The sequence below is a fragment of the Dendrobium catenatum genome, unplaced genomic scaffold (genome assembly GCF_001605985.2).
Source record: "Dendrobium catenatum unplaced genomic scaffold, ASM160598v2 fragScaff_scaffold_488, whole genome shotgun sequence".
NCBI lineage: Eukaryota > Viridiplantae > Streptophyta > Magnoliopsida > Asparagales > Orchidaceae > Dendrobium > Dendrobium catenatum.
The window spans coordinates 164223-174736 of record NW_021318950.1 but is presented as its reverse complement, the minus strand read 5'-3'; the positions used below and the strand labels follow the sequence as shown (position 1 = coordinate 174736).

Genomic DNA, 10514 nt, shown 5'->3' with positions numbered 1-10514 from the left:
ACATTTTCAATATACCGCATTTCTTTTATATTGTAATTCATTTTATTTCGTATTTTAATTTTTGTCCAACTAAATTGCTCCTAAGCTTGTGAAGATATTTAAAAATCTTTCTTTGTTATATATGGAACTTTAGTTTAAATTAGCCTATTTAAAGAAAATTACAAAAAAAATTACGTTATATTAGCTCTTAAGGATGGATTAATAAATCCTGTTCTTAATAAATTCTGTCGCTTAAAGGATGAAATTTAGATATTTGTAAGTATAATTTTATGTGGGAAATAAAGTAATACTATGTCAGATTAAAATAGAGGATAATTGTCCAAATAAAGTATGAATTTACTGCGCACCGTGGCGGCCACGAGGCCACTTGACTGGTATAAGTTGAATGGTAGCTAGGGGACGACACAGGAGAGGAGAGGAAACGAAGGAGATGGCGGGACCGATCGGAGTAGCGGCTGCACCGTTTACGTACGCTTCACACTTTCTCGGAGTGGCGGCGGCGGTGCTTGTTCTCGTTTGGTGCATCAACTTCCGCGGCGGCCTCGCCTTTGAGGCGGTCAACAAAAACCTCATCTTTAACGTAACAATATCCCGGCCCTTTCGAAAATTTGTTCCTCTTATGTTTTTCTTTTAACGATTCTCTTTTGGGATTTGGATTTTGCGATGTTTTGGGAAAAAAGGGCGGGCAAAATTTGAGGCAATCGATTTCTCGATTCTTCTTCTTCTTCTTTTTCTGCTTCTTTTTTTTTTCCTACTTTGTTCTTGAATATCTCCTCTTCTTTAATCATGAGGGTAGAAAAAGCAATTTGATAAGCATCAATTGTGAATAAGATGCTCTTTTTTTGTGCTATTCTTCTTTTAATTCCCATGTTTGACTTTGAAATAAGCAGATTAGGATTTAACTGAATGTTTAAGAAAGTTATTTATTCACTCTGAAGAGAAAAGCTCTCGATCCTTAGGTTTGTTGTCTTTCATAAGCTGGATTTTCCTATATGATAGCGGCCGATGAGGGATTTGAGTTTTGAATTTCTAAGGAAATTTGTGATGAAGTTGCTCTTCTTCGAGGCTAGTATCGAGTATAGTTGAATTTCGATTTGCAGTGACCTTACTGATCTTTATGCCTTTAAGTTTCGGTCTTCACTATTACTAGTCTGACAATGGCAGATTTGACTATGGTGGCTTTGTAAGATTGTCTTCCAGCAAATAAAACATTACTGTGTCACATCACTGTAAAATACATTTGGATATCAAATATATTGTTCACATTTCTCTTACCATCATTTTTTTTAATATCTTACTTTTGTTAATTTGCTTCTTTCAGCTTCACCCAGTTTTTATGCTCATTGGTTTTATAGCCGTTGGTGGTGAAGGTATGTAAATAGGGTGAGGTCCATAAACACTTGGCCAACAAATGACAGCATATGATCTTATTCGCTTTGCTTTTATCTTGTTATGTGAAAAAATCTTCAGCAATAATAAGCTATAAGGTTCTTCCCTGGAGCAAAGAAGTTAGGAAGCTTATCCATTTGATCCTTCATGCAATAGCAATTGGTCTGGGTGTGCTGGGAATCTGGGCTGCATTCAAGTTCCATAATGACAGTGGAATTGCTAATTTGTATAGCCTTCATTCCTGGGTTGGTCTTGGTACCATCGTCTTATACGGCATTCAAGTAAACCTTCTTCTCTGAAACTAATTTCGATTTTTTTCTAACAGTAGTTAGATGGGTTCAAGTTTGTTCTATCAAAGTGAATAGTGAAATTTTTGTTTGTTCTTCAACTTTTCAATTTCATGCTTTATATAGACTTTTTTGCTTTAGTCTTCTGCTTTGTTGGTAAACTCTTTAATATAGCGCAACAAGGCTAGCATACCTGATACTTTGATCTAAGCAGTGGCAGTTGTAACTGGCTGTAAGTAGCATGTGACTACTTACAGATAGCTACACAACCAATAGCGAAAACTGTGACTTTCGATTTTCTTTTCAAGTTTAACATAATCATGAACAAACTTGAATTTCTTGGTCTTTGATACTTTAGGATTTCTTGAGCCAGTTTAGTTATAGAATGCAATAAATTTTTACGTTTTAAATTTGATTATTGCCTTAAAAAATCTGAGGAAACTTGGCTGAGGTAATTTTAGTTTAAATCAATGGTTATTTGTAATTATGTCTAATAAAATGATGAAATCTAATAAATTTATGATCTTTAAAATAAGTTTTTATTTTTATTTCGAGCGTCTAAATGAGCCCTAACAAGGCGCTATTTTAATTTTTCACTTAGTTGGGTGTCGATGACACTCACACTCTTACTTAACATGAGGGGAGTTTTAGGCAACTATAATTATATAAAGAGCAATAACATCCATTCATTGTCTACTGCATGTAAATAGTCATTAAACATTAATTTTTGTAATTAGTTCTGAATACATGTAGAAATCAATATTCATTTTGAAAATCAATGGTTGCAAAATGTCTTCCACTATCACTTTACTTTCTCTATATTCCACATATCACATTTGTTTACTCACTGACTTGATGATCAGGGAATATGGTTGTATGGCTACTAGCAATGTAGCCATGTAGATAAGGCATTGAAAGCTTCAGTAGATGCTGTAATATAACACCAATGAATGATTTTGGTTGTGAACTTATTCCTCGATTTGAAATGGATAAAGTAAGACAATGTAAAAATGCATAAATTTGAATTCAATTTCTGTAAAAAACAGAATAATGGAAACTAAGTTATTTTTTATGGCTCTTAAATTCTGCTTCCAGCAACATAGATTTGCCAATTCCATTATTTGGGTAATCTATCTCATGACTAGCTTCATGAATTTTTTCTACAGTGGATCTATGGGTTTGTGACATTCTATTATCCTGGCGCGGCTGCTGGACTGAGGAGTTCTTCACTCCCATGGCATGTTTTGTTTGGGCTCTTCGTCTACATATTAGGCGTGGCTACTGCAGAGTTGGGATTCTTGGAGAAGCTCACTTTCCTTCAGAATAGCGGCCTTGCAAAATACGGTACTGAAGCCTTCTTAGTTAACTTCACGGCTCTAGTTGTCATTTTACTGGGAGCTTCTGTGGTAATCTCTGCCATTGCTCCAGCAAAAGTTCGTGAACCGAAAGGCTATGTTCGCATAGAAGAGAGCTGATATGCTAAAAGAGAAGAATTTTGCTTTCCAAATAGCCTGCAAACCGGTTTGGCATTGACGACTATTTGGTAAGCAGAATTAGTTAGCAAAGATCAAAGGACTATTTTAGAGTCTATGGAATAATTTCAAACTTATTATTAGTGGCGTGCTATGATATGTTCAGTGTAGAATCTTTATGTTAATTAATGTCTTTGTTATATGTTTTCGAAGTTCTAAAGCAATCAATATAGCTTGTGTGAAGCACTTAGGTGTTGAAGTGAAAGGTGGGAGTAGGGTTATGCATATAATTAAAAAAATGGAAGAAATAAATTTGGAAAAAAGAGTAGACAAATCAGATGTGTAATAATGGTTTATTCAATTTGTTGTATATTCACTACTCAGGTCTTTTATTTGAAAATTTTATTAGCACACACTCTCTCCCTTTATTCTCATAATAAGACAGAGAAGTCTCTCTCTTTCACATGGGAATAGAGAAATCCTCACACCGCTTTGCTTCTGAAAACTACTTGAAATTTAGAATTTTTACACCAAGACTCTACAACATCTCTTCTCTCATCAAATGGTTTTACTCCAAGTCTCTTCATAACTCTTCTTCAAGAGCTTTTACAACAATACAGAGTATTAAAGAATATAGATTGAGCTAGAACATATGTGGTGAATCTTATACAAATTTTTTGAACTCCAAAAAATTTCTCCTAATCTCTCCTATCCTCCATTCCCTCCTACAAAAGTGTCACAAGCTCTAATGGAAGGGTAAGAACTCTCTTGATTTTTTAAGGTTTAGCTAAATTTGATGACCTGATAATATTACAGTCAAAGGATTATATAGTACAATTAGTTTAATAAGCTTGGAACTCTAAAATCTATTCTCTTTTGATTGGATTGTATGATTCAAGTCATACAATATAACTAGTTAAATTTGTGAACTCAGTATGTTAATTCTACTCGCTCAATTTGGGATTATAAAGACAAACTTTGTTTATTCGATCTGTACGATCTGATTTGTACAGTATGAAAATTTGTCGCGATTTGACTTAATTATCAAGCTTAAAATAGGTAGTTATCTTAAGTATTTATACAATATGAAGGCTATCATATACTATGTTTAGTTCAAATTTAAATTTACCAATTTCTAAAAATAGTAGATAATGATCGGCTTAAATTAAAATAGTAGATCATACAAAATGATATTTATCATATAGCATGATTAGTTTTACGAAATTTTGAATTTTTATTCTTCTGTTAATTAAAATACTTTATGATCTTTATAATTGTATAACTTTAACTCTTATCATACGGAACCATTTAGATCATATAGTATGATTAAATAGAGAATCAAGCGTTCTAATTAACTCTCAAAATTTCTATTGTAATTTATTTTGCACTCATGTGAGTGTGCTTAAATTTTTTAGCCAACAATATTCTTTTTGAAGTCTTCTTGTACATCCCTTATGTGCTAGAAATCAATTTGTCGGCTGTCTTTCCTTTTATCTGAAATATTATTATAAAAGCAATAAACACCACACTTATATATATCTTAAATCAACATAATTATTCAAGTATAACTTTCAAATAAATGAAGTATATTCAAATAAAACAGAAGTACAATTTTTAAGTAAAACATACTAAAATTATAGTTTTTAATCATAACATACTACTCCCCTTTTGAAAAAAAAAGGAGTAAAGATAATATAAAAAAACACAAAAGAAAAAAAAAATAATAATCTAAAAATTCGATGGTACTTAATCAGGTGGTGATAGCTGTGGGTGAAAGTATGCATGGAGGAGAGAAAATTTTTCCAAGAACTAGGTGTTGTCCTCTTTATGTTTTTTCTGCATTTGCTCCCACCGTTGAGGTCCTTATCAAATGTAGTCTTCTTCCTTAAGACAAGAGGCAAATTTCTCAATCCACATGCTTGTGGATATTTATGTGCCTACGAGGGGGTTGAGTTGGTTCTCTGTTTTTTTTTTTTCCAACCTCCTAATCGCCTCCTCCTTGTAGTGCCCTACCCCTCTTGCAATAGATAATGAGAGGGTATGTGATCGAGTGGTTCGAGATATGTGATATAATACTTTGTTTCTAAGATATATACAATGATATGTCTTAGTGCAAGGTTTTACTTTTGATGGCTTTAGGATTCCTAATGGTGGTAACATTTTTAATATACTCGATTAAAAGATTTTTGACACTGAATGGGTTCAATCATGTAATAGTAGGTTACTAAAGATTGAAGGGGCATAATGTTAATCCTAGCACCAAATTTTAGGATAACAATGTGCTGAAGAACATTTTGGATAGCACAAGCATTCAACACAATGGTTCTTAGTAGGGTGAGGTGATGATTAAGTGGAGTATTTCTAAGAGTCATATTTACTGTGTTCCAATTATATTGTAAGTCATTTGTGATGTCATATGGTGCAACACTAGTGTAAGAAATGCATAAGAGTTCTTGGAGATCAAGATCAATGATAAGAACCTAGCCCCTACATTCTAAAGATTGCATGGCCATTCATTAAACATTTATATGTGCATAGAATTTAAGATGTTCTATGTGATAGGAAAAAAGGGAGAGAGATGAGGAATTGGAGTAAGGTGTAGATGAAAAGATTAAGTACTTTGTATGATAGTTTATCTTAGGTCATCACTTTGGAATCGATGATTAATGTTTTTTTTTTCTATGCCTCATCATCATCTTCTATTTTTAAACGGTCTTTTCTTTAATTCCTAAGAAGCTGCTTAGTTCATGTACTCCCTTTCTTATCATAAAAGTAATAAGGTTTTCACAAAAGAGTTAAGAGGGTGATAAGTGTAAATAATGTTATATTTTATGTGTTTATTTGTTAGTGAAAACATGTTATTTTATTTATGTTTGTGCATAAAATAAAGGAAATGGACATAATTTTTTAGTATATTACAGCGCGCGTCATCAAACATAATATCACTATGGCATCATCATTGATATCGCCGGAGCACCCAAATATGGACATGGTGGCATTAAATCTCTATTTGATAGAGTCGCAGCATCTGAGAAGGAAGTTCCAAAAATCCCAATCAACTATCCCAGTACTGCAACGTCGGAGGAGTCAATGCCACAAAGCTTAGTATATGTCTGCACAATATCGCAACACCAAATTATAGCGTTGCTAAGTCAAGGGAGTGCCACATGGAAGTTGCATCACTCAATTATCATAAGTGCCTATGCACTATAGTTTTTATTATCTAGGCCATGATTTTCCAGCGAAGCGATGCGTCGACTCTTTAAACAATGGGTTAGTATCAGCAACCGCCGCAGTGGAGAAAACCCTTCAACACTGCGACATAGTTCATTTTATGGATGCCATGGTGCAAGTGGTCATATGTGTAGTTAATATTAGGTGTAATATGGAGCCTAGGAATAGGAAAGAAGGCACAACTAGGTATATTTGATTGGTCTAATACAAGCATAGGCATAATGCTTATTGTTTATCAAATTTATAGAAATGAATTATCATGAGAGGATTTTAATAATACATGCCTTACTTACTCTTCTAAGATTTTTATAGGTTGATAGACTATGGGAGTTTAGAGTGGTATTGAGGTTGAAAGAGTTTAATATGTCCTTTGTCTCTTCACGCTTGACTGAGGGGTTGGTGATGTATATGCTCTAAATAATATCAATATAAAAGAGAATAATTAGGAAATATATTGTATTTATATTCCATCAATAAATAGTGTATCAATTAATTATTTTTTATTTTAAATTAAGTGGTTGAATCTCCACCAAAACTTATTTCATTTTAGTAAAATAATTTTTATATTTGAAGTAGACAACACTAGTATTTTCATGTAAACTTTCTTTTTATTAGGATTGATACTCTACTCTATCACTATATTAGTTGATATAGAACGTATATTTTTGTATATTAAGCGGAGTTTTTATTATTTTATATACAAGAAAACAAAAGTATTGTTTAGGGATTGATAGAGTCCTAAATCATTTTCATAATTTTGTAGATTACTCTACTACCCCCATCAAATATTTGGTGTCATTACTAGGGAAGAATTTATTTTATTTATAAATTTACTATTTATTTGATTTAATTAAATAATTAGACCTACTCATACTTTATTAATAATATACCTATATCATATTTGGTATTGTTGTTATTTACGTTACATTACATTTTGTATTAATAGTTAAGTCATTATTCATATTTTTATTATGCCATTTCAGCACTGCGGTGCTAGATATCACAGTGCCGTAGCACTTGACTTGATTTTAGTACGGTTTTGTAAATTAAAATTTAAGAGCTTTAATGATTAAATAAGTTAGCACCACATCATTTATCTTCATTTTTAGTTTTGGGTAAGCACTAAAGTGTTGGAACTAACATCGCAACACCACATCATTTTCATCATTATAGCATTGATAGAACCATAGTAGTGTCCTGACATGATTGATGCTGCACTAACACAACACTATAGTGGTAGCCTGTTTCCAAAAAGTTGTTTTGATTTCCTAGAACTAACATTGCTGCACCATGTGGCTTGAACCACTAAAATATTTAAATCTAACTATATTTTCATTTAGAGCATGCATTAAGCACCATGGCATCATACCTTTCAGCGCCGCAAAACTTTGATGTTTATAAATTGGCATGTCATTTTTTATTTCATTTTACCTTGTATTTTATCTATTTCTTCTCTCTAATCTTAAGATTCTTTCTATAAATGGCCCCTAACCCTGAATCAGGGAAGAAGAGAGATTCCGTCTATGACAGACTTAAGTTTGTTTATAAATTGGGTAATCACAAAACCTTTGATCGTTGAGTGTGATTTTCTTAACCAAACCTAACGAATCCTTCAAACCATTTCTATTAGTGGTTGGGCTCATTTCTATGAGGAACCATTTGCGCCCATTGTTAATGTAGTGAGTGAATTTTTTGCTAATGGAAAGGAGGCTTCCGCTTTCAAATGATATGTAAGAGAGAGATATGTACCTTATGATTCTTCCACTATTAATAGAGTTTTTAACGTACAAGATATGTTATTTAATGAATATTTGTCCTTTATCCATGCACTTGTTAATTCCCAAGAAATTCTGAGATTACTTTGTGGACAAAATAGTGGAGCTAGGTGGAATGAATAGAGAAGAGAAAATCATATAATTTCCTTGTCTCGTATATGACTCAAACCTCCAATGGTTGAGACTATTTCATATCTAATCATATTATCCCTAGCAAGAATATTAGTAAGATAAAAAATAGAGCCCTCCTAAATGACGCTATTCAAAAGGGATACACTATTACATTGGAATGTTGATCATGCCTTCCCTTACAAATATTATGAGGGAACCAAATTTAGTGGGTCTAGGTCACCTTTCTTTAATATATGCTCTTTATGTAGTGGCATGAGTGCGGGGTAATCAAAATGAAGAATAATTATTCCCCATAATTTATCTCACTAGGAGTAAAATTTTTAGCTTTAAATAATCTGGTAGAGAATAGATAGATCCTAGTGAGAAAAGGTCTTCTGGAGGGGTAGGGAGCAGTAGTAGTGGCAAGAGTGCCAGGAATCCTAATTCCTTAAATGATCAGGTGGTAGACTTGAGTGGGAAAATGAAAAAGGTGACTCAATTTTGTGATGAGTCATGAGACTGGTAATTTGAAATAAAAATGTAGATGACTCATACAATGGACCAATAAGAGAAATACTACAAGTACACATCTGGTTTTATTAAGGCACTTGTTGGAATGTTTAGAAATATTCCATTTGCTGAAAGGCCAAAGCAATATAAGCTTCCTTATGCACCTAAGTTCCGACCCTTTGTTTAGCAGCTTGGAAAGAGACATGAAGAGGAGGAACAAGATGAGGTAGACCCTAATTCCGAGAGATAGGCTTGAGAGAGAGAGAGAGAGAGAGAGAGAGAGAGAGAGAGAGATGTTTTTAGTTAGGTTTATTGCATTTTCATTTTATTTTATTTCTCATTTTCATTTGTAGTTTGCCTAAAGACTTAAAACTTAACGCTTCTAGGAGGCAATCCATTAATGTGTGATTATAATATCAGTTATGTTAATGTAATGATATGTCATGTTTTCTTTTCAAGACATTTTATGTGCTTTATATCAGTCATATTGAAGCACATGTTTTTAATGTTTGTTTATGTATTTATTTATATATTAGCAAATTTTCTTCATGCTTAAATTATTATTTTCCTCCTATTACTTTTATATTTTACTTATTTTAATTAACCCTTTTAAAAAATGATAAGTAAAAATTTTGAAAAATTAGGATAATAATAAAATCCTATATCCTAATTTAAATGAATTTTATTTATACTTCATAGATAGAAAAAACTAATATTTAACTCATCAACCATTTGAGCTATTATCCTAATTTAAATTTATAAGCTATACCTTTATGAATTTAACTTTTAAAAATTATAAGATGAATAATTAGTATCATAAATTAGATATGCTTATATTAAAATTTGAAATTATAGATAACTTAAAGATGGAATTAATAATCTCATCAAGTCCATAAATTATAATTATTAAGATTGTATGAGAATCCTAAGGTAGAAGCTGATATTCAAAATCATTAATTATGTACTTCACAAAAGTAAAAAAAAAGGACTACAAATAGTTCTTAAAAAAAAAAGATACGAAAAATATTAAAATAAAAAGACGAGTACATTCAAAAACTGGTCAGTGCAATCTTAAGATTTAAAATACAATCTTATACAAAAACTGTAAAGGATAAGATGAGAAAGAGCTAATGCAAGGTATAGTGAACTAAGAAAAGTATAGTTTTAACTACAACCAAATCCAATTATTAAAACTACATTATTTAGTTCAATATTCAAAAGATAATGATTAAATCCATAACCTATAATTTCAAATTAGATAAAAATAAGAATGATTGATTAAGTTTTATTATTGGTATTTTTCCAAACTAGAAGTATAACTTTGATTTATTTTTTCTAATTCTAGATAGTGATGTAGTATCTTATATTTTAGTAGTTTTAGATTATTATTTTTTATTTTGGTTAATCACTTAATCATAATTACAAATTTTTATTTTCTTGAGGATAAAGAGTTTAAATTTGGGATGTTTTGATAAATGTAAATATATATATTTTATGTGTTTAATTGTTAGTGAAAATGTGCTATGTTAGTTATGTATGTATATATATACTACTTTGGCATCATCATTGACACCGCCAGAGCATCCAATTATGGACATGGCATCGCCTAGTCCCTGTTTGACAACACCACAACATATGAGGAGGTAGCATTGCAAAGCCGAGCTAACTTTTCCAACACCAGAGAGTCAAATGAGACAGTACTGCAATGCCCAATCTCTATCCATATAACACCACAG

At 31.8% G+C, this 10514-nt stretch overlaps 1 protein-coding gene across 1 annotated transcript; it reads left to right on the top strand.

The window, feature by feature from the left end:
- Positions 1 to 368: 368 nt before the first annotated feature.
- LOC110102130 (probable ascorbate-specific transmembrane electron transporter 1) lies at positions 369 to 3394 on the top strand. The gene is made up of 4 exons (XM_020830311.2): positions 369 to 580; positions 1322 to 1370; positions 1471 to 1670; positions 2843 to 3394. Exons 1-4 carry the CDS (start codon positions 386 to 388, stop codon positions 3149 to 3151), a joined length of 753 nt encoding a protein of 250 aa, XP_020685970.1. The 5' UTR covers positions 369 to 385; the 3' UTR covers positions 3152 to 3394.
- The last annotated feature ends 7120 nt before the right edge of the window (positions 3395 to 10514 follow it).

Bases quoted from the DNA above. Each gene is read 5' to 3' on its own strand.
- LOC110102130 (XM_020830311.2), top strand. From the start codon at position 386: ATGGTAGCTAGGGGACGACACAGGAGAGGAGAGGAAACGAAGGAGATG. The intron at 581-1,321 runs GTAACAATATCC...TGCTTCTTTCAG, and splicing joins ACAAAAACCTCATCTTTAAC to CTTCACCCAGTTTTTATGCT. The intron at 1,671-2,842 runs GTAAACCTTCTT...TTTTTTCTACAG, and splicing joins TCGTCTTATACGGCATTCAA to TGGATCTATGGGTTTGTGAC.